This window comes from Cetorhinus maximus, chromosome 19 (assembly GCF_964194155.1).
Source record: "Cetorhinus maximus chromosome 19, sCetMax3.hap1.1, whole genome shotgun sequence".
Classification (NCBI taxonomy): Eukaryota; Metazoa; Chordata; class Chondrichthyes; order Lamniformes; family Cetorhinidae; genus Cetorhinus; species Cetorhinus maximus.
Window position 1 is genome coordinate 90,786,854 of NC_135897.1, and position 24,275 is coordinate 90,811,128.

General features: G+C 44.6%; 1 protein-coding gene across 4 annotated transcripts in view; it reads right to left on the minus strand.

The window, feature by feature from the left end:
- Positions 1-440: 440 nt before the first annotated feature.
- The window catches only part of LOC144694030 (interleukin-1 receptor accessory protein-like), a 50,678-nt gene continuing 26,843 nt past the window's right edge, over positions 441-24,275 (minus strand). For all 4 annotated transcript variants that reach the window (XM_078564370.1, XM_078564371.1, XM_078564374.1 and 1 more), the window contains 6 exons: positions 24,139-24,210; positions 23,467-23,593; positions 18,205-18,353; positions 13,292-13,435; positions 12,377-12,520; positions 441-4,187 (listed from right to left, as the gene is read on the minus strand). In XM_078564370.1, the coding sequence (XP_078420496.1) occupies positions 3,667-4,187; positions 12,377-12,520; positions 13,292-13,435; positions 18,205-18,353; positions 23,467-23,593; positions 24,139-24,210 (1,157 nt within the window). In that variant the 3' untranslated portion in view covers positions 441-3,666. The remainder of the gene's footprint in view (positions 4,188-12,376; positions 12,521-13,291; positions 13,436-18,204; positions 18,354-23,466; positions 23,594-24,138; positions 24,211-24,275) is intronic.

The following is a 24,275-nucleotide window of genomic DNA, read 5'->3' on the forward strand; positions in this document are numbered from 1 at the left end:
AGAATATAATGTGAAGTTATCCACTTTGGTAGGAAATATAGAAAAGCCAACTATTTCTCCACCCCCACCCCCCCACCCCCACCCCCACCCCACCCCCCAACCCCCCCGCCCCTGCCACCACCCCCCCCCACCCACCTTCCCCCCACCCCCCACCACCCCCCGCCCCCAGAGGTGACAGGTTGGGAAATCGAGTTTTGCTGAAAAAATACATTTTGTCGAAGCTTTTCATCTTGCACTCATCAGGACAATCGCAAGAACACCAACGTCAGGGGAAACAACAATGTACAACATACTGTATGAGAAGAGAGTGCTGATTGGTTGGCAAGTGGACCTGATAGGTAGAGGCGTTGCCATGGAAATGTTGATAATCAGAGGGACCTGGGTGTCCTTGTGCACAAATCACAAAGTTAGCATGAAGGTACAGTTAGCATGTAGGAAAGCACATGGCATTTTAGCCTTTATTATAAACGGATGGGAGTATAAGTGTACAGAAGTCTTAGTACAATTTCATTGGACATCGGTGAGACGACACTGGAGTACTATGTATTGTTTTGGTCTCCTTGCCAAAGCAAGGATACAGTGTATGTTTACCGTACAAGGAGTGCATCAAAGATTGGTTCCTGGGATGAGGAGATTGACCTATGACAAGAGATAGAGTAGACTGGACCTATATTCCTTTGATTGAAACTGGGATTTGACATGGTGGACACTGGGAAGTTTAGAATTAGAGGTTACAGTCTCCGAAAGGGATTGGCAATTTAAGACTGAGATGAGGAGAAATTTCTTCACTCAAAGGGTTGTAAATCTTCAGAATTGTCTATCCAGAGAGCGGTGGATGAGCAGTTGATGAATATATTCAAGCCAGATATCAATAGATATTTGGATACTCATGGAATCAAGGGATGTGGGATAGTGCAAGTAGGTCAGCCATGATTTTATTGAATGGAGGATCAGGCTCGTTGGGCCAAATGGTCTACTCCTGCTCCTATTTCTCATGTTCTTATGTTCATCCATTCAATCTCTTCAAAAAAAATTACATTTCTCAAGTAGAATTGCCTCTAGTTTCACAAGATATTCGCTTGGGCAGCCCCTTGGATGGATCGAAAGTTTTTCCCGACAATATGTAACCCTATGATAATGCGACTCTGCACCATAACGATGAAAATGACGTGTTACATGAATTAATGCTACATGCTCACACAAAGAATCCTCCAATTCTCTGATAGTTGAACCAATTAACAATTTAGTGTAATGAGGTCGTATAAAAATCAACTAACTGGTTTATTTTACAACAGTTAAGTGAACAAGCAGAGTAATATTTATAGCAAGTAATATAGTCATATATTATTATATAGTAATATTATTATAGTAATATTTATAGAATTCACTGAGCCTCCTTGAACAGCACCTTCCAAACCCACAAACACTACCACCTAAAAGGACAAGGGCAGCAGATACATGGGAACACCATCACCTGGAAGTTCCCCTCCAAGCCATCCTGACTTGGAAATATATTGCTGTTCCTTCACTGTCGCTGGGTCAAAATCCTGGAACTCCCTCCCCAACAGCACTGCGGGTGTACCTACACCACATGGACTGCAGCGGTTCAAGAAGGCAGCTCACCACCACTTTCTCAAGGGCAATTAGGGATGGGCAATAAATGCTGGCCTAGCCAGCGACGCCCACATCCCATGAGCCAATAAAAAAAAAGTCTCAAATTCAGCATCACATCTTTTAACAAATAAAATAACAAACACACTACACTGCCCCAGTTATTGGGCCAATTATCACTTTCCTAGTCAATAATATGCACTGCTTCGAGGCAGTTGTATCTTCAGGTGGTCCTGCTTACTCCCCAGTTACAGGTCTTCTCCCAGAAACTGGCCAAGGCCATGTGTTCACCTGTCCTCTTGATGATTCGCTAAATGTGATACCATCAGGATGACCTCTGGCTCTCCCCCAGCTCCTCTTGCTTTGTCCAGGAGAGCTGCCAATTAAAGCAGCCACTATTGCTTTGTGTTTGGGTCCCTCGAAACCATCACTCCTTGATCACAATTGAACGGAAACATCCTTACTTGAAATGGCACTGGAAGTCCCTAAGGAGTTTAAACTCTGCGTCCATTGTCTCACGTTGAAGTATTTGGCACATCAGCCTCTAATACACCATTTCCTAGCCCCCTGTTTGGTGAATTTGACTCCTTGAATTCTAAATTTAACAGTAGCATTTTAAAACTAATAACCATAGTCTGAATGTTCAGTGGACCAACACTAAGAAATTCCAAAAGTGAGACCCTGCCCATTTCTAAATATTTACTTTGTTTTGTCTGAAGTTAGAGATTCTATCAGTGTGACCACACCTGACATTCAACTAATCAGCCCAAAGTTACCATTTATCCTTCTCTCCTTCCGTGAACACAGGGCGCACGTTGACTACATTCCAGTGCCACTCTCCCATCTCCTCCTGGACTTCTTTCAGCAGCAATGCCAAGGCCCAATGACTCATCCACCTTGTTAAACTGTGGAATGGAGAGAGTGGGGAGCAATTGGAGTAGGGAGAGAGGGGTGGTGGTGGGGGTGACCCATGACGGGATGGAATATTGGCACACCTTTGCCTTTGTTCTTTTGATTTTCTGCTTCTCACGTTGAATTGGGCCAGAATCTACATGATAGAGGCCTGGAACATTGGTTACGCGTACCCAGAGTCAATGCTGTTGTGGTTGGCAGGACAGGGTGGGGGAGGTAAGGAAATGGGAGCAATTGGTAGGCAAGATGGAGAGATTTATGGGCAAGTCTGCAACTTTTGTGCTACAGTTTAGAGTTGGATGCAAGGAGGAGCTATCATGATGGCTGCATTGTGGTGGAACATGAATGGGCAGAGATGGTTCCCAGATCTGATTAGTTCAGTACTCAAGCTGAAGGGCAATATTCTGGAACTAGATTGGCTGGTTAATTTCCTGCGACGTGATTGGATGAAAATTTAATGCTGGCCTGATAACAGGAAGTTACTTGTTTACACAGAGAACGGTGAACAGCTGGAACATGGTTGAGGTGCAGACACCAAACTCATTGAAGGAACAGCACTGTCAAACCTACGCTACACTCCCCTGTTGTAGTGTTATGTTTACCTTGTATTGAACCTTGACTAGGCCGCTTGGAGCACTCTGCACTGTTCTGGTCTCCATGTTACAAAAAGTATAGAGGCAGTGGAAAATGTTTAAACAAGGATTCACGAGGATAATATTAGAGCTCAAAGGATATATTGATCAGGAAAGGCGGAATCATTTGGGGCTCTTTTCTCTACAAAAGGGAAACATGGACCTGAATCTTGCGCTTGTCAGGTGAGACCGCACGTCCTTTAGCAGCTAACCCTATCAGACCACACCGCAAAGGGACGGTTGTCTTTGTAACAATTGGTATATCACGTAGCATTCTTAACAAGATCTTCGTTGAGATGGGGTGAGATGGAATGGAATAGGCATATCGCATCATAATTCCACCCTCCCCCACACCCAAAACAAGCCATGTATCATGGACTGTTTAAAGATATGACCCGCAACTTTGCTTCTCTTGCTTGCCCCCTGATTTGCACCATTTAAGATTCTGTGAAAAGGAGCATTCTCTACAGGGAGAATACCTTTTTTTTATATATAAATAGAGCATTAATGTTCAACAAAGCGTTGAGGACCTGGCTTCTTCTGTAGTAGAGTTTTCAGAAACTGTAGGCGTTTCGATTGCTCTTTCATCGCAGGTATCAAGACACTTGCTGGTGATAAAACAGTTCTCAGAAACAGGTGGGTTGAGCAAGTTTCCGCCCTGCACGAGTGAGTCAAGTTTTTTGTATGTTAGCCTCTCGCTCTTCCTTTCGGACGTCTGTGTTTTCCTTTTCGTGGGAAGAGCAAGCCGAAGCCGCTTCCAAAACTGGCTCCTCAGATCCTGCGACTTTTCCCCTTCCCACTTGATGGTCGCCATCACCGCCTTCAGCCTTCTCAGCTCTGCCACATGGCTGACTTTCCTCACCGGGATGAACTCCACCAGTATAACTCTGATCTGCCCAGTGCTGGCCATGCGCTCAGTGCCAGCCTTCAGCTCTAGAAGCGCCTGTGTCCCATTTACCAGGTAATTCGGGCTCAGCACTACTACCAGCCTCCTGCTTTTCCAAATACAGGCCAACGTCTCATCTGTAATGACTAAGAAATAAAAGATGGAGATGTTAGAGGAGAGGAGGATGGTCGACATTCACAATGAACCACTGTCAAAACTACGCTGCACTCCCCTGTTGCCTTGTTTATGTTTCCCTTGTATTGAACCTTGACTAGGCCGCTCGGAGCACTCTGCACTGTTCTGGTCTCCATGTTACAAGAAGTATAGAGGCAGTGGAAAAGGTTTAAACAAGAATTCACGAGGATAATATTAGAGCTCAAAGGATATATTTATCAGGAAAAGCGGAATCAGTCGGGGCTCTTTTCTCCACAAAAGGGAAACATGGGCCTGAATCTTGTGCGTGTCGGGTGCACACAATCGGCCGGCCCAGAAGCGGACGCATTATGCACTTCCGCCTGCGATAGGCCCCAAACGCTGGCTGACTGACCAATTAACGGGCTACCAGCATGAAACGCGCACTGAGGAGATCTCGGCGCTGCCGGGGGTGGGGGGGGAAAGAGGGCAGGCAGCCAGAAAAGTGAGGGTGCGGGCGGGCACTCCTAACGAACACCCACCCTGGAGGCAGACAGCCGCTCCGGAGCTGCACATCTGGACAGGTGAAATGAGAAGGAAAAAAAATGCAGCCAACTCTACCTCTACGCAGCTACACATTCAAGCAGCTGACAACAGAACTCGAAAAACCATCAGTCACCAGACATATTTTTAAATTATATTTCACCCTGGACATTTCATCCCATCCTGGGGATCGAGGCTGCGGCGAAAATGTGAAGCCCGCCAGGCCGATTGGCCTCTCCGACAACTGCAAAAGTGGGCGGGCAACGTAAAATTGTGGTCAATAGGCTTTTTAATGACCTTAATAGGCCTCTGAGGTGTCAGCAGGCATGGCTCTAACTCCTGCACGCGGCCGCCCACCTCAATGTTACACGCATGGGCCATGACGTTGGGATATCATTTCGCGCAATTTTATGTGTGTTCGGGTTGGGCGCGTGCCTGGCCCCCGGAATGCAAAATTCAGGCCACCAAGTTTAATTGGATTGAGATCTTTAAGATATACGAAAGGGTTTGATACAATAGACATGGGGCAGGACTTTTCAGATGACAGCGTTTCCATCCCCAGCACTCAAGGGGTCAGCAGGGATCGCATCTCCGAGGATTAATTGGCTGGAGACAGGACCTCCGTCTGACTCTGTAGTCCCAGCGGTGCCAGCAGCAGCAGCAGCCGTGGCCAGGACTGAGACTAGAAGCAGTCCCCGAGGTTCAAAGTTCTGGAGTCCAAGACCAGGTAAGTGTAGGGGATCTACACCCAGGGGTGTATTGGGGAGCTGGGGGCTGTGGGGATGATGGGGGTCTTGATGGAGAGGCTTGGAAGGTTTGGGGGGTTGTTGGAGGAGGGGGCACCTGTGGGAGGCAGACCCTGAGGGTGGTCATGCCCGATGTTGAAAGGAGATCCTTGAGGAGGGTAGGAGGGCTTCCCCCCCCACAAGGGTGACCTGCCAGGCTTCCCGCTGAAACTTCCCCTGTCAACCTCAAAGTTGACCGCTTAAGTCTCAGTTGTAGAAACTGGTAAGCAGGCCACACTAGGCCTCACCTGTGCCTCCCCTCCCCCACATCCCTGTAAAATTGCAGACTGGTGGGGGACCAGTGGCATGAAGCCCCCCCAAATCCCCTCACCTGCAAACCTGCCAGCAGGGGACTGTAAAATTCTGTCACCTGGAGAAAGGTTTCTTATTCCCTTTTGCAGGAATCCAAAACTAGAAATCATGAACATTCACTAAAAAAAAAATCCAACAGGGGATTCAGGAGAAACTTCTTCACTCAGAAGATGGGCGAGAATGTGGAACTTGCTACCGGAAGGGGTGGTTGAAGTGAATAGCAGAGAAAGAAAGCTAGATAAACAAATGAGAGAAAGGAATAGAAGGATATGCTGATTGGTTGAGGTGAAGAGGGGTGGGAGTAGTCTCATGTGGAGATTAAACACCAGCATGGAGCAGCGGGGCTGAATGGCCTGTTGCTGTGCTGCAAACTGGATCATGTACATTAATCTCCACCAACTGCCCCTGCTGCAGGCATTGGGTCCCATGCCGAGGTTCGATGCCACCTATGCCAGACGCCCTCTGGTGCCAAACAGGCAGTCTTCAAATGAGCCTGAATAAATGCCAGTGGGATGCTCAATCAGATGGACACCAATTGGGAGATTAATCCAACTGCTATCCCACGGGTATATACACACTTTAAGATAGAACCATTGAACTGATAAAGATGGGGACCCCACCCGAAATCAGGAGCAATGGAGGTTAGTGGCAGCTTTTCTATTGGCACCTCAGCGGAGATCAAGTAATCCAGCACAGAGCTGGGATTGAAGACTTCACCCAGTGATAAACTGAGATTCGACATCATAGCTAGTTTGGGTGAACACACAGTACCCTTGCCCGATGAGAGACACACTGTAGTGCAGGAAGGGCCCAAGTTTCATTTCCAACATGTTAAGATAATTGATCCCAGTGGTTGATAGAATCAGAGCACAGAAGAGATTGTTCAGCCTAACCAGTAATTTATAAATGTTCAACATGACTTCCTTGCTTTTGTACTGGACGGTTCTATTGATTACGCCAAGGATCCTGTGTGTTACTTTTCCCTTAAAATAGCCTCTTAAACTTGTCCTGTCACCAAAGACTGGTGTATGTGATGGTTCAGTAAGGATACCACAACTGGTCTAGTTCATCACTGGGTTCCTGCTCCTGATAACTATATAATGACACTGTTAGAATACATTCTTTGTAAGATACATTAAGTATAGATGCATATACACATAGGGTGAGGATTTGGTTTAATCTTTAATGATTAAGTTGTTTGTCTCCTTTTTACTTCTAAGTGGCTTGCAGATTTGTACTGAAATACTGAAATGGTTAAATTTGTTCATTCTCAAGGCGCCTTAGATTTTAAAATGTCTGGGTACAATTTAGCGAAGTGAACTGTTTAGCTTTTGCGAAAAGTGCAACGAGGGCCAAATGACCACCTTCTGTGTAATTACTATTCTGTGATTCTATTTGTGTGACTCTTGCCTGTTTGACTAAACTTTGTCAATACAATAGACCCTAGAGAACGATAGAAACTTAGACAATGGGGCCAAGAGGATTAGTTACATGGCTGAATGGTAAACAAGTTGGCATCTGGAAGGAGCTACCTCATTTTGGGGGTTCTTATTCAGAAAAACTGTTATCAGGATACAATGAAACATCTAGTGTGTGTGACTAGAGACCTATAAAGATCTTGAACTTTCCTTCACAATTTGTAGAGCCAGCACTGAAGAGATTGATAAAGATGACATCCCTATTCAGAGGCACAACATAGGAATTGCATTTATTTCTCTGTATGACCACTGCTCAGAGATATTACCTGTAAGACTTGGCTGAACCCTGTAAAAAGGATTAAGTTGCAAACCATGTAAGGTGAATGGGCCAAAATTTGGCAGATGGAGTTTAAACGCGGATAAGTGTGAGGTTATCCATTTTGGTCGGAAGAATAAAAAGGCGACTTATTATTTAAATGGAGAGAAACTTCAGAATGCTTCAGTGCAGAGGGATCTGGGTGTCCTCGTGCATGAATCGCTGAAAGCTAGTATGCAGGTACAGCAGGTAATAAGGAAGGCAAATGGAATTTTGGCTAAAGGAATAGAGTATAAAAATAGGGAAGTGTTGTCGCAACTGTACAGGGCATTGGTGAGACCGCACCTGGAGTACTGTGCACAGTTTTGGTCCCCTTACTTGAGGAAGGATGTGGTTGCATTGGAGGCGGTTCAGAGGAGGTTCACTAGATTGATTCCAGAGATGCAGGGCTTGTCTTATGAGCAGAGATTGAGCAGTTTAGGCCTATACTCGCTAGAGTTTAGAAGGATGAGAGGAGATCTAATTGAGGTATATAAGATGCTAAAGGGGATAGACAAAGTAGACGTGGAGCGGATGTTTCACCTTCTGGAGCATTCTAGAACGAGAGGCCATAGTTTTAGGCTAAGGGGTGGTAGATTTAAATCAGAGATGAGGAGGAATTACTTTTCTCAAAGGGTCGTGAATCTGTGGAATTCACTACCTCAGAGTGCAGTGGATGCTGGGACGCTGAATAAATTTAAGGAGGAGATAGACAGATTTTTTATTAGTAATGGGTTGAAAGGTTATGGGGAGAGGGCGGGAAATTGGAGTTGAGGCTGAAATGAGATCAGCCATGATTATAATGGAATGGTGGGGCAGGCTCGAGGGGCTGAATTGCCTACTCCTGCTCCTAGCTCTTATGTTCTTATGTTTGGTTGTCAGATTTCAATTATCTTGCAACCTATGAAACTTTGGGGTCAGAACAGGGTCAGGGTCAGGTTCAGTTGTGGTTTCCCCACCCCCCACCCCCCACAACAAGTTGGACAACCCGATGACTTAATTTTTACCACCAAGGCTCACACATGAAGAGTGACCATATGGGCGAGATGCTTAAAGGACATTGATACCTCTGGAACCTAACCCAAGTACAATAAGGGAGAGGAGACCTTGAAACAAATGGAGAGAGAGAGAGAGAGAGAGAGAGAGGGAGGGAGAGAGACCAAACTCTGATTAGCTCAGTCACGGTACCAAAATGGCTACCTTGTTGGCTTCTGGCATGTCCTGTGTCATCACATATCTCTAAATGTGGGACCTTGTGGATCTCATGTTGCATTTCTCACAGAGCTTGGAGATTGGATAGAAATACTGGAGTGGGAAAGCCTGCTTCAAACAGAAACAACTATGAAATACAACACACAAATCAAACTAATACCTCCATCGAATTTAAACCACGGGATTGGACCACACCCTGAGATTAAGCTAGTTATTTTCCTATATCTAGGGAACTTCAACAAAAGCAGCAGATGCTAATGGGCAGATTCCTCAAGGCTCCCAGTGCAACAGCCCATCAATGATAAAAGTTTCATTCTTATTTTCCAATCCCTTCATGGCTTCAACCCTCCCTATCTCTGTCATCACCTCCAGATTTACAACCCTCTGAGATCCCTGCGCTCCTCCAAATCTGACCTCTTGTGCATCTACGATTTCCATCACTCTGCCACTGGCATATTGAAGACGTTATTACAGGGCACTTCGATAAACTCAAGGCAATCAGGCAGAGTCAACATGGTTTTGTGAGAGGGAAATCATGTTTACCCAATTTATTGGCGTCCTTTGAAGAAGTAACATGTGGCTGTGGATAAAGGTGGATGTACCGTACTTAACTTTTCAGAAGGCGTTTGATAATGTGCCACATAAAATGTTATTGCGGAAAATAAAAGCTCATGGCCTAGGGGGTAACATATTGGCATGGGTAGAAGATTGGCTGGCTAACAGGAAACAACAGGCATAAATTTCCTGGTTGGCAGATGTAACGTGTGGCGTGCCACAGGGATCAGTGCTGGGGCCTCAACTCTTTACAATTTATATAAATGGTTTGGATGAAAGGACTGATGGTACGGTTTCTAAATTTGCTGATGGCACAAAGGTAGGTAAGAAAGGAAATTGAGAAGAGGACATAAGGAAATCGCAGAAAATATATAGTTGGGTTAGATGAGTGGTCAAAGATCTGGCAAATGGAGTACAATGTGAGGTCATCCATTCTGGCATGACGAATAAAAAAAGCATATTATCTAAGTGGTGAAGATTGCAGAGCTCTGAGATGCAGAGGGATCTGGGTGTTCTAGTGTATGAATTGCAAAAGGTTAGTATGCAGGTGCAGCAATAAATTAGCAAAGCTAATAGAATGTTATTGTTGATCGCGAGGGGATTGAATACAAAAGTAGGGAGGTTATACTTCAGTTATACAGGGCATTGGTGAGACCACATCTGGAGCACTGTGTACAGTATTGGCCTCCTTATTTAAGGAAAGATGTAAGTGCATTGGAAGCAGTTCAAAGAAGGTTTACTAGATTAATATCTGGAATGGGCGGGTTGTCTTATGAGGAAAGGGGGACAGGTCAGGCTTGTATCTGCTGTGAAATGAGAAAAAATCTTTTTCACACAGTGAGTGGTTCGGGTGAACTGCTCGAACGTGTGGTGGAGGCAGATTCAACCGAGGCATTCGAGAGGGCATTAGATGATTATTTGAATAGAAACAATATGCAAAGGTACGGGTTGATGGCACTAAGTCATAATGCTCATTCGGAGAGCTAGTGCAGACACAATGGGCCGAAGAGCCTCCTTCTACACCATAACAATTTTGTGATTCTTTGTTTAGAAGAGTAAGAGGCAACTTGATTGAAACCTTTAGGATCCTGGGGGGACTTGACAGGGTGGACTGGAGAGGATGTTTCCTCTTGTGGGAGAATATAGAACTAGGGGTCACTGCTTAAAAATAAGGGGTTGCCCATTTAGGACAGAGATGAGGAAAAAGCCTTTCTCTAAGGGTTGAGAACCTTTGGCACTCCCTTCCTCAAAAGGTGGTTGAGGCACATTTTTTGAATACCATTAAGGCAGAGGTAGATAGATTTGTGATAAGCAAGGGGGTGAAAAGTTATTGGGGGTAGGCAGGAATGTGGATTTGAGGTTAAAATGAGATCAGCCATGATTTTATTGAATGGTGGAGCAGGCAAGAGAGGCTGAGTGACCTACTCCTGCTCCTAATTCGTATGCCCATATCTGTGTCCTGAACTGCCTGGGCCCTAAACCTCTCCATCTCTCTACCTCACTTTCCCCTTTCAAGGTCCTCCTTAAAACCTGCCTCCTCATCCGAGCTTTTGGTGATTTGTCTCGATATCAACTCCTTTGGTTCTGTGTCAAGCTTTGATCGATAACGCCCTTGTGAAGTGCCATGAGATGTTTTGCTATTTGAAAGGTGCCACATAAATGCTAGTTGAGGTTGTTGTTGCAGTATCTGTGGTTTTTCTCGTTCCTCATTGGTGAACGTGGGTCAACAGAAAGGGAACAGAGTGAGGAAGGTTCAGGGCCCATCAGATAGTAAAAGGTGCTCAGAAGACTTGCTCCTCTAGGGTGAAGTTAAACCAGAAAAGATCATTTAGACAAATCTCCCCACCCCCATCACATTCCTGAGAAGTAATTGTTTGAAGACCCCTACCGGAACCCCCCGCCACCCTCCCCCCACCAGCACATCTGGACCTTTATGACCTCCTCCAGTCAGGAAACTATTACCAAGACCAAACCAGAGTGCCTTCTGCTTCCCGGAATGTCCAGCAGGAGACAGGCAGCAAATAAAACCAGATAGAGAAGGTACTTTCTTGTGCTCAGCCCCTACCCTCACCCTGAGGGTAGCAGATAACATTCCCTCCCAAAGGGCTATTCCATGAAAACTAACTGAAGTCACCCCAGCAGACGCACATTGGCAACTCTCAGACAGCAATTTGCAAAGTTGGCACCAGAGTCAATACCTTTACATCAAATGAAAGGAACAGACGCTCAACAAGTAACTTGCCCTCCTGAATTTTCTCCAAGGTGCTGAGGGACCAACATCTGTCCAGCAGCTTTCCCCGAGAGACAGTTAGCTGAACAAAGCAAACCCAGTCTGATCCAGATCTTACCAAATGCCCCCACATTAAAAAAAATTGTCTAGGAGGAGCATTGACAAGGATTTGTGAGCAGGAGCGGTCACAGAGAACAAAAGAAAAGAACAGATTGTGGCCTGGAAACTTTGATGTGAATGGTGGAACAGGCTCAAGGGGCTGAATGGCCTACTCCTGTTCTTACTTTCCCATGATCCAGGAGCCCCACATGATTTATCTCCTCCTCGGATTGCATCAGTATAGTTATCGTCCAAGTGACCAATGCAGCGCAGGCGAGGGAACGATTCTGTGTTTTCTTACATGTTTTAAGCAGTGGATCTAAAGTGGGTGCAGAGAGGAAGAAGCAGTCCAGGAGCAAATGTTGAGCCTCAGAAGGTGTAATATTCAGTTCTCTATCTGTGTCGCACTAGTTCACCTCTCAGTGTGGTCGGGACTGAGAGGGTGTCACATTCGGCTGCAACACCACGGGTTAGGGAATTGGGAATGGCACTCAAACAGGGCTCTTAATTCCGATTGTGATTCAGCCGGTCACACCCGTCGGAAGTTTTCTGGGTAGGAGTCAACACCTTCAGAAGATAGGAAACAGAGGGAAAGCGGTTATGGGAATACAGGGTTGGGGAGGGGATGGTGTTGGGGGAGAAATATATAAGGTGACCTTTAAGAGGATAGTAAGCAGCTCCACTCCATACATACTTCCACCAGGTAAACTGTCCCGGTCATAGATGCAGACTCTGTATCCGTATTCATTTTCCAGAACGGATCGAAGAGTCGTAAGGACAAACTCTTCCTCTTCGGCGTTCCTCGCGTACGACATGTAGACATCAAACTCCTTCCCATCTGTAAATCACAAGAGGACAACAGAGAAAACCTTCAGTCCGAATGCTGTGTGTGTCACCTCCCTTGTTGTGCCCTTCCCAGTTATATAAACAGGGTATGACAACAGAATGGTTAGGTTACTGAACGAGTAGTCCAGAGACGTGGATCATTAATCCAGGAGGGCTGGATGACTGGTGTGGACATGATGGGCCGAAGGGCCTCTTTCCATCCTGTAAAACTCTGTGATCCAATGGATCTAAAGAACAAGAGAGATCCCTGATGGTTCAATACTGTAAAAAGGACTTGGGTTAACACTGAGTGTACTGCAGCCCAGACAGTGGCGAGTGGGAGGCACAATGACTGACTTCAACAGCCCTTGTGCATTGGAGCTGCTGCTAAGTGCTCCCACGTGTGGACAGGCTCTGGGTTACTGTGGTCAGCCATCTCCACACTGTTACACTGTTACATCCATCCTGTCAATTGGGTGGGGTGCTGGAAGGTGATGAGTGCCAGCGAGGAGTCAGCATTTTCAACAAGGAAAAAGGAAGGGAGAATACTTCTGGTATAAATTTAAATTCAATAATATGAATTAACTGAAAAGCATGAGTCAAGTCCGGGAGTTCAACCCGAGCAGCTCCAGCTTGCACACAGCCGTGGCAATGATAGTGTCACGTGGAACTGGGGACCCGCACTTCCGGGATCCACTTTTTAGGAATTCTGAGCTTTTCAAAACGGGTACAATAAAGTCAAAGAATTCAGCTGGTACACTGTTACATTGCAGGGTTCCCTCACCTCCTATTGTTTCATCAGTCCCAAAGTACAGTCGGTAAAGCAGTATGATTTCCATCCACCAGAAGTGGTAGACAATGATTGAAGTGACCAGTATCAGCAGCGTAACTCCTAACGCACAGCCAAGTTCAATCGCGTAACTGGGAGCTGGAGAAGTGATAAAACAACTTGTTAGAAGGAAAACAACATAGTGTAAAGTACAAAAATAACGGACCCTTAAAGAACACCCTTAATACCACCAGAACATCCAGAGAACCTTTGAAACCAATAACATTTTAGCCGAATTTTGGGTGGAAAACCGCTGAGACAATTACAAAAATATTAGGGCAGTTAGTAGTTGATTGGAGCCATAGAGTCATAGAGGTCTACAGCACAGAAAAAGGCCCTTCGGCCCATCGAGTCTGCGCCGGTCAAACAAGTACCTAACTATTCTAATCCCATTTTCCAGCACTAGACCCAAAGCCTTGTATTCCATGGCATTGCAAGTGCACATCCAAACACTTCTTAAATGTTATGAGGGTTTCTGCCTCTACCACCCTTTCAGGCAGTGAGTTCCAGATTCCCCTTTGGATGAAAAAATTCTTCCTCACATCCCCTCTAAACCTCCTGCCCCTTACCTTAAATCTATGCCCCCTGGGTATTGATCCCTCCACCAAGGGGAAAAGTTCCTTCCTGTCTACCCTTTCTATGCCCCTCATAATTTTATACACCTCAATCATGTCCCCCCTCAATCTGCTCTGCTCCAGGGAAAATAACCCTAGTCTATCCAATCTCTCCTCATAACTAAAACTCTCCAGCCCAGGCATCATCCTGGTAAATCTCCTCTGCACTCTCTCTAGTGCAATCACATCCTTCCTATAATGCGGATTCCAGAACTGCACGCAATACTCTAGCTGTGGCCTAACCAGCGTTTTATACAGTTCCAGCATAACCTCCCTGCTCTTATATTCTATGCCTTGGCTAATAAAGGCAAGTGTCCCATTTGCCTTCTTAACCACCTTATCTACCTGTCCTGCTACCTTAAGGGACCGGTGGACATGCACACCAAGGTCTCTCTGATCCTTGTTACTTCCCAGGGTCCTACCATTCATTGTGTATTCCCATGCCTTATTTGTCCTGTCCAAGTGCATCACCTCACACTTATCTGGATTAAATTCCATTTGCCACTGATCAGCCCATCTGACCAGTCCGTCTATATCCTAGAAACCATAGAACCATAGAAAAGTTACAGCACAGAAGGAAGCCATTCGGCCCATCTTGTCCATGCCAGCCCGAGGTCACCCAGGTGCCCTTTCTAATCCCACCTTCCTGCACCCGGCCCATAGCCCTGCAGCTTACAGCACTTAAGGTGCAGATCCAGGTACTTTTTAAAAGAGTCCTCCTGTAATCTAAGGCTATCCTCCTCACTATTTACCGCCCCACCAATTTTTGTGTCATCCGCAAACTTACTGATCAACCCTCCTACAAGTCTAAATCGTTTATATATACCACAAGCAGCAAGGGACCCAACACCGATCCCTGTGAAACCCCACTGGACACAGGCATCCAGTCACAAAAACACCCTTCGACCATCACCCTCTGCTTCCTGCCACTCAGCCAATTCTGGATCCAATTTGCCAAATTGCCTTGGATCCGATGGACTCTTACCTTCATCATCAGTCTCCCATGTGGGACCTTATCAAAAGCCTTGCTGAAGTCCAAGTAGACTACGTCAAATGCATTGCCCTCGTCTACACACCTGATCACCACTTCGAAAAATTCAATCAAATTGGTCAGAAATGACCTCCCCTTAACAAAACCATGCTGACTGTCCTTGATTAATCCCTGCCTCTCCAAGTGTAGATGAATTTTATCCCTCAGAATTGCTTCGAATAGTTTCCCCACTACTGAGGTTAGACTGACTTGGTCTGTAGTTCCCTGGTTTATCCCTTCCTCCCTTCTAGAATAACAGTACCACATTGGCTGTCCTCCAGTCCCCTGGCACCTCTCCTGTGGCCAGAGAGGTATTGAAAATTATTGCCAGCGCCCCTGCTATCTCCTCCCTTGCCTCACTCAACAGCCTGGGATACATTTCATCCGGGCCTGGAGATTCATCTACTTTTAAGCCTGCCAGACCACTTAGAATCTCCTCCCTTTCTATGCTAATTTCTTTAGCGAAGAGCCTTTAGGGAAGGTTAGTCACTTTATAAAAAACAGGCATTATCTCCATGACAACTGTGCTGGGGAGTTTTGTGCGGTGGATTCTGGGTGGTAAAATGGCCTTAGATGAACGAGAGAGAAGGACAGGAAAATGGCATGGCATGCATCAGTGCTCATTCTCCAGTACCACAAACACACTATCACCTCCCATCAAGCTTTCTAATTCTGTCCTCTATAGCACATTCCTCCAGCCTCCCCACTAATATACCTAACTCTGTTCTGATTGACATTTCATCAGAACATCGACCTGAAACATTCATTGTTTCTCTCTACAGATGCTGCCTGACTTGATAAGTATTTCCAGCATTTTCTGTTTTTATTTCGGATTTCAACCATCTGCAGTATTTCGCTCTCTATCCTCCCTCGACCATCATTCCAAAGCTGCACCTTTCTGTCCGCCCAGTACAATTCTCTAATATCGCAACTGTTCTACTCAGAGCATCTTTTGACATTTTCCAATATTATACATGTTTCACCAATGGTAAATATTCTTCACACACTTAGGAAGAGATGGTGTTGTGGTGGTAATGCCATTGGAATAGTAACCCAGAGGCTCAGTGTAATGCTCTGGGGACATGGGTTCAAATCCCGCCATGGCAGCTGGTAGAATTTAAATTCACTTAATTAAAAAGCTAGTCTCAGTAATGGTGACCATTAAACCATTGTTGTAAAAACTAATGTCTTTCAGGGAAGGAAATCTGCAGTCCTTACCTGGTCTGGCCTACATGTGACTCCAGACCCACAGCAATGTGGTTGACTCTTAACTGCCCTCTGAAATGGCCTGGCAAGCCTCTCAGTTCAAGGTCAATTAGGGATGGGCAACAAATACTGGCCTTGCCAGCAATGCCCACATCCCATGAAAGATTAAAGCAAAAAACCCCACAAAAGGTAGAAGTAGAGCATGTTATACAGGAAGAGGAGTAGGCTATTCAGCCATTCGAGCCTTACCAAACATTTATTTACATCTTGGCTGAAATATACCTCAATTCCATTTACCCACCTTCACCCAAGTCATTAAAATACAAGTCAAAAAGCTGAGGCTCCAGTACAGATCCCTGTGGGACACCAATTATTATATCCCACCAGAGAACGAATTCTCCATTACTACCAAACTCTGTCACTTATCTCCCAACCAATCACCAAGCCATGTCATAAGGCCACCTCCAATTCCACACCGTTCATTATTATTAATAATCTCTTCTGCTTCTAGGATTTTGTGTAGACAATATACATCAGCCACTCCGACTCACTATTGGAGTGACATTCTCAAAGAATTCAACCAAATTAGTCAGTCATGATCAACCCTTTACAAATGTTAGAAATTTTTAGAGGGAGTGATGGATGGACCTTTGACTATTGTGTGCCTATTGAAGGTCACCAGAAAGAAAAGAAAAGGTCTATGCCATTTGAGAGCAGCCTAATGGAAGGAGATGGTGGTTACTGGACCTGAATTGTCTCAGTGCTGGGGAAGGGAGTTAGTTTTATTTAAAAATTCATTCACGGGATGTGGGCTTCGCTGGCTAGGCCACGTTTATTGCCCATCCCTAATTGCCCTTGAGAAGGTGGTGATGAGCTGCCTTCTTGAACCGCTGCAGTCCATGTGGTGTAGGTACACCCACAGTGCTGTTAGGGAGGGAGTTCCAGGATTTTGGCCCAGCGACAGTGAAGGAACGGTGATACATTTCCAAGTCAGGATGGTGAGTGACTTGGGGAGGAACTTGCAAGGTGATGGTGTTCCCATCCATCTGCTGCCCTTGTCCTTCTAGATGATACTGGTTTGGGAGGTACCAAGTTTCAGTGTACCAAGTGATGAGTGTAAGTAGTGATTGACTCTTGAAGCTGAACTGCCTTAGGAGATGGGGGGCAGGATTCCTAAAATTAGCTATTGGGAATCCCACACCCCCACTCCGAGTTTGTCTCCCTCAAAAACTGTATCACTGGGGATTGTTGGCCGGGTGGAGAGGTACAAGCGATTGCACCATTTACCATGCTGAGTGAACGTGGATGGGATGATGACCATTCCTCATTTTGTAGGATCATAATCATGATCAACAAATATCAGCTTCACAATGAAAGAAAGATCCCATATTTCTATAGTGATTTTTACTAGCTCAGCCAACAGGTATGTTTGAAGTAAGAGCAAAATACTGCAGGTGCTGGAAATCTGAAATAAAAAACAGGAAATGCAGGAAAAACTCAGCAGGTCTGGCAGCATCTGCGGAGAGAGAAACAGAGTTAACGTTTCGAGTCCATTATGACTTCTTCAGAACTGTATGTCTGAAGTGCAGTCGATGCTGCAATGTAGGAAATGCATTGACCAATTTGTGTACAGCAAGATCCCACTAAGAGCAACATGATAATTTACCAGATAACCTGTTTTCAGTGATGTCAGTTGATGGATAAATATTAGCCAGGATAGCAGGGAGAACTCCCCTGTCCTTCTCGAAAGTAGTGCCATGGGATGTTTTACCTCCATCCGATAGGACTGACAGGATATCAGTTTAGCATCCTATCTGAAGGAAGGCACCTCCGGCAATGCAGCAATCCCTCAGTACTGGACTGGAATTCTGAGCTCAAGTCCTTGGAATGGAACTTGAACCTATTATCTTCTAACTCAGGCACGACATAAACATTTAGGGACCAATCGGAAGGACGGAATCAGATTAAAGCCAGCGAAAGGACAGGGTCCCCAACATGTTCAAGTAAAGTTCAGATACCTTTCTTGAGTAAGGTCACTTGTACAGAACTCAATCCTTTCCTGTTTTTCCCAAAGCAGGTGTAGTTCTTCTGGAGGTCACTCAGGGTCACAGATTTAATGCTTAATGTACTTGTAATTGTCTTGTCCTTCAGATTCGACAACTCTTCACTGGAAGAAAAAGTGACCATTAAGCATCCTGAAATTTACCAAATAATCCTTCCTCTAGGCCTCAGCCCAGTTCCCTTTCTCTCTGCATAAGTTAAACATAAAGGACTCAAGAGGCTGAGGGTTTATCTCGCACCTCATCATACTCTTAGGAATTCTTCACAATGAATTATTTCAGACACTAACTTTTTGGACATTAAGGGAATCACAGAATAGGGGGATAGGGCGGGAAAATGATGTTAAGGTAGGAGATCAGCCATGACCATGCTTGAGAGCTGACTGGCCTGCTTTAGTTCCTATTTCTTGTGTTCTTATGAATTACTCTCCATAATGAAAGCCACAGGCAACAGTCACTAAGAATGGTCATTTCGCTAAGTTATCTGTGGATAACTAGAGCCCACAGAATTTACCCCAGCAAGGGTGGTATAAAAGTTACAGGCCAGCAGGCTGCAATTTGACTAATTGCACTCATTCCAGTGAGAAGGCGATGGAGGAGGATGTGACAGTACAAGGACTGTTTTGGATAGTCCCCATGATCTGTGGACTCTCGGCTGTGTTCTAGGTTACAGGTGTGCATGACCTATCTTCCCTTAGACAGACTGTGGTCGTACTCTAGTACCTGCTCTAAACTAACTTCTTAACACTACATCTAAACAGATTACAGAATTGGTATGTTGCTTCTGAGTACAGTGTGTCCCATCCTCGCTCTCGAGAAAGTCTAACACATGACTGACTGATGTCACTGACACATCATCAGTGTCATCTGTCATTAACATATCCATTCTATTAACCCATTACAGTACGAGGATGAAAAGGACTTGAACTCTCAGAACACCATTCACAACCTTAAGACATCCCAAAGCGCTTCACAGAAAGTGAAATACGTTTGAACCGCAGTCACTAATTTGATGTACAGAATTTGCAAATAGCAAGGTCCCAGAAATGATGATTTTGGTAGCATTGCCTATAAGAAACAACCAACTTGCTCAGTCCCTCATCACTTTGAGATGTCTTGTGGATATTATTCATGTCCAATAAATTCCCTTTAGTCACTGTAGACAGTTAATTGGCAAATGAAGTCCTACAGAAAAGTACGATGATTGGCTTCTTTTAGGTGTTGAATGAACTGGAGCTCATGCAGCAGGGCAATCACCTGTTCTTCTCCAGATAATGCGGCAAAATCCTTTACATCCACCTAACCAGGTAGATGCAGCCTTGGTTTAACAGCTCATTGAAACAAGTACGTCTCAGTGTGGCACAACTGCACTGAAGTACAACCTTTATGATGTGTTTAAGGCCTGAAATGGAAAATTAATCAATGTTCTTCTCATACAGAGGGTACCGTGCTACCAAATAAGCCACGTCCCTTTTACAGGACATGTGCTGTTCTCTGAACTCTGAAGTATTTGGTGTTTGTTTTGCACGGATTGTGAATGTTGATTCCTAAGTCAGCCGGTTCTATCAACGCCTCATCCTTTGACTTTGGGGTAACTTTCTCACAATTAACTAGAAAGCAATCACATGACACGGCAATAATTGGCTTTGGCACAACTCTTGCAAATATTTTGGGCGTTGTTTCCGCAAAATTCATCTATATCTTGCGTTAGGATTACTTCATCTGTAAATACACCAAACAAACATAAACATAGATTAACTTGTACTTCTTCTGGTTTCTTATTTAATCCTGATGTGCTCCGATAATTGAACTTTCTTTCCGTCAATTCAGCTTGGCTGCCTCATGTTATGGTGCTGCCTGAGACCCTTGCTGCAGATTTCCTCCAGCTGCACTGTGGACGTGCTGACCCTGATCGCTGAGTATTTTAAAAGGTAAGTTCAGCTTTCTTACTGTATTCTTTTGCTCACCCTTCTTGTGATTTGGTTAGGCCTGTTGAATCTGCTTTCACTCAGGTCTGGCTTTTCATCTGCACAGTGGGTCCTTCTTTTTTTCGTCCTTTTTTAGCCTTTTTTTTAAAATTTAGCTCAGCTTTCTTGTGCTTTGACCAGGTCCTTTGACTTTGCCACTCTGTCCGATCAGGTTTGGCCTTTCATCTGCATCGTGGATTCTTTTGCTGCCTTTCAGTTGTTTCCCCCTCTACCCCACCTTTTTCGAATTTCACTCAGCGTTCTTTTTTTGGATCTAGCTAGCTTCCTTGACTCTGCGTTGGATCAGGTCTGGCAACTGACCTCGACATGCCCTGGTGGAATCCCTCAGACTCCAAATCTATAATGGGGCTTTTTAATTAGGAGCTTTCCAACTGCGCCTTCAAATTCTTTTTAGGCGAATTCCAATTGAGTCTTCAGTTTAGGTGCGCTTCTCTCTCAGGTCGGGCTTCAGTTTCTTGACTTCTTCATGCTTTGAGAATCTGGGTCCCTTCTCTAGCTTCTCTGGGATTTCAAAGTCCATCCTTTACTGTCACCATGTTGTAAAGGTTGTTTGGTCTTTCACAGAGTGGTCTGAAGGCTGGTATGGTTGAACATAAGCTGTTTATTGGTAACACATAACGATGTACATACCCAAGGTCCTGTCATGCATGGGTGCTGCCTCCTTCCAGACTCTTCTCCACTGACAGTCTACTCTCATGTGCCTCTCTACATCACACTGTGGGCGGTACCGTTCTCCAGTCCCGCGTTAACCCTTGCTATGCCGGACACCTTGATACTACAGATCTAACCCGGTCATTCTCCCTAAAAGTCACTCCAACTCAAACGGCTTCAACGATGGCCCACCTCACATGGTTTCAATCTATCTCTTGAGATCCCATTCCGCTGGATTCCCGTGTATTCGCTCAAGCATCAACTCGCAAGCACAACTTCAGCTCTTCGGCCGTGCCGAGCGGAATGCTGCTGCTCCAAAGGGGTACCTTTGCCCCAACGACCTGAATACAGAATCACCAACCTTCGGCTGCTCTCTTCACTCAAAGTCTGCTCCCTGCAGCCCTTTTCCTGTTTGAAGCTTGTTTCTCTAGTTCTCTCTTTTTAACTGAACTGGGACCTTTTCCTGTCCCTGTCCCTGTCCCCTCTCTGAGATTCTTCTTTAGGATCCTCTCCCTTATCCCCGCCTGGGACTCTAGTCTTCCAAGGCGCGACACCCCTGGGTCTTCACACTGTTTTCCTTCTTGCCCAGGTGCTATGCTTAACAATAAACTCTGAGCCAGACCAATATTTCTCAGGATAACAATTTTTCTAGTCCCTTTATTGGAGAAAAATGGAGTGACTTCCCCTTCAGATATAAACCCCTTGTGATCTTTTTCAGTTCTATCTATTCTTTCTGTTAAAACATTAGTGGCAATGGGGTTCTCACAAGGTTTACTCTCTGGTGCAGCTTTCTCTGTGGAAATTCCTGTCACTTGCACCAGTGCCACTGTTTTAACATCTGTTCCCTTTACTGGTGCTGTATTTTCTGAAGACTCCTTAAAAGCATTCGTATTACTGCCACCAGCTTTCTATTCAGCTTCCAACAATGGGCTTTGAGAAGCCCTGTCTTATGGCAATAAAAGTATACAGGTTTCTTCATCTCACTTTTATCCTCTACACTATCATTTCTATTGACTAGAACAGCTTCTGCCTTCTCCCGAAAGCAAGAATCTTTTTCTATTCCTCCAGCTTCCTTGTGGACTTACCAATGGAGATTTACTGCCCTCTAGCTGCCTGCGTGATAGATTGTACCCATCTGCCAGAACTGCTGCTTCCTGTATCTTAGGAATCTCACAGTCTTCCATTTGTGACCTAATTGGGATGCGGTTTTGAAATTCTCTCACATTCTCAAAATTTTGTTCTAACTTCAGTGATCGAAACCACCGGTCCCACAACATTTCCATCTCCCCAGCAAACTCTACAAACATTTCATTCGGCCTTTTCTTTAAAGGCCAAAATTTCAACGGGTATGCTTTACGGACAAGTTGATAAACATTAAGTACTGCAGTTTTAACTACCTCATAATCTGAAGACTGCTCTTCCGAAAGGCTGGAATACACATCGATAGTCTCCCCAGCCAAAACACTTTGCAAAATGAGAGTCCAGGTGGCCTTTGGCCAGTTCAGCTTTTGTAGCCACCTTTTCAAATGAGATAAAATATCTCTCAACTCCATCTTCAGTGAATTTAGGCAATAGGCAAAGACTCTTTGTCATATCAAAGCTCGGAATGAGACTTGATTCCTCATTCGAACTACTAGACTCTTACACCCCATGACCCCAGCTGTTCTCTTGCCAGTTCATGATGTCTGGTTTATTTCTCTCTTTGAAGCTCAAGCTAAAGATTTCACATTTCCTTTTATTTTGCTCTTTTTCCAATGTGAGCTTTTTCATTTCTTTTTCTATTTCAAGCTGTTCCCTTTGCAATTGAATCCTCATCAACTCAACTGAATTTCTATCTGGATTAACTTTTCCTTCCTCCAATCCCAAATGCTGTGCTGTTACCTCAATTACGTCTGCCTTCTTAGCCCCTGCTTTTAACTCTAACTCCAACTTTTCTGCTAATGCAATTTTACTCAACCTTGGTTAATTGTTGCAAATCACTCAGGAAAAGATCCTCCCTCTCCAGAAAAGTCATGGCAATGAAAAGTAGAGTGCCTTTGTCAAATCAACATAGTAAAATTCACCGTGGAAATCTCACCAACCTTAACCTCAGCAAGTACCAGCACTCGTATTTGTCAGTGGATTCAAAATCCCGCAAGAGCCCCCAATTTACGATATCACGCGCGTAAAAACTCCAAGGTACATTCCCAACCTCCACTCTCAACAGGGTAAGTATAGTTTTCATAACAAAGGGCAGTGATTGATTTCAATCAGTGCGCCACAAAATCTGTGAACAAAATTCTTCCACCCACCCACCCATATCAGATCACTGGAAATTTGCCATCCCCACTATATCAAACCCAGGGGTGTTGCCAATTTTATGAGAGGGGCTTACTTTGGATGAAGTGATTTTTGAACCAGAATAAAATTCATTGATGTGGGAAACAGTGCAAATGGATTTGGCTGCAACTCATGTTTCCAAATTCCCCAATCTTTGGCATCGGTTCGGCCAGATTGTGTCAATGTAACTCACTGAAACTTTGAGCTCGTTATTTTTTAAATGGAGAAAGCCAACTTTAAAGCAACTGGCGGTTTACAGTACCTCTGAAATATTTTTATTGTCGGAGCTAATTCCTGTGCATTTCTCCCATCGACAGACCACCAGAGATTTGTGTGTGAATCCTGGATGCAATGGAAAAACATCCTGCAGGTTAAATCTACTTCCTGATCTGGAGATAGATTGAAAATAAAGTTTAATGCTTGCAATGTCACAATTTGTTAAACATATCAACCAAAAAAAAGGAAACTTTACTTTCACATGTTTATCTGTGAATTAATTTGTTATCAAAGGCCATTTTTGAATTTTGATCATGATGTGACATTTACATCATGTCACAATTTCAATAAAATTACTTGTAAGCCTCTTTATCAAAAGATACAGATGTTATTAAAAGTTCTGTATGGGCCACACACTTCCAGTCCACAAAGATAACTTCCTTTTGGCACTTTCTTGCTCATGCTTTTCTGTCAACACCTCCCCATTTTAAATTGCTATGTCAACAGACACAATGGTGTTACAGACTCTGACCACTAGGTGGAGGTGTGGAGCACATTTCTGAAATCCCTCTCAACTGATTCACCATCTTGTACAAGAATTTGCATTGGTCAACTTGATCATTGACAATTTCACTGACAATTTACTAGCACATTATTGAAATCCCTCATTCTACCAAATTTGGCAAAACTAAACAAACTGGCAAAGGACCACACTCACCATATTCCACTTCAATCTGTTGGTCAGTCTTTGGCTGAACTAAAATTGGCGGCTTTAGGTCATGTTGGCTAGCTGTGGTCAAACAAAATCTCACATTAGGACAACAAGTCAAGGACTTCGGGCTCCAGAAAGAAATT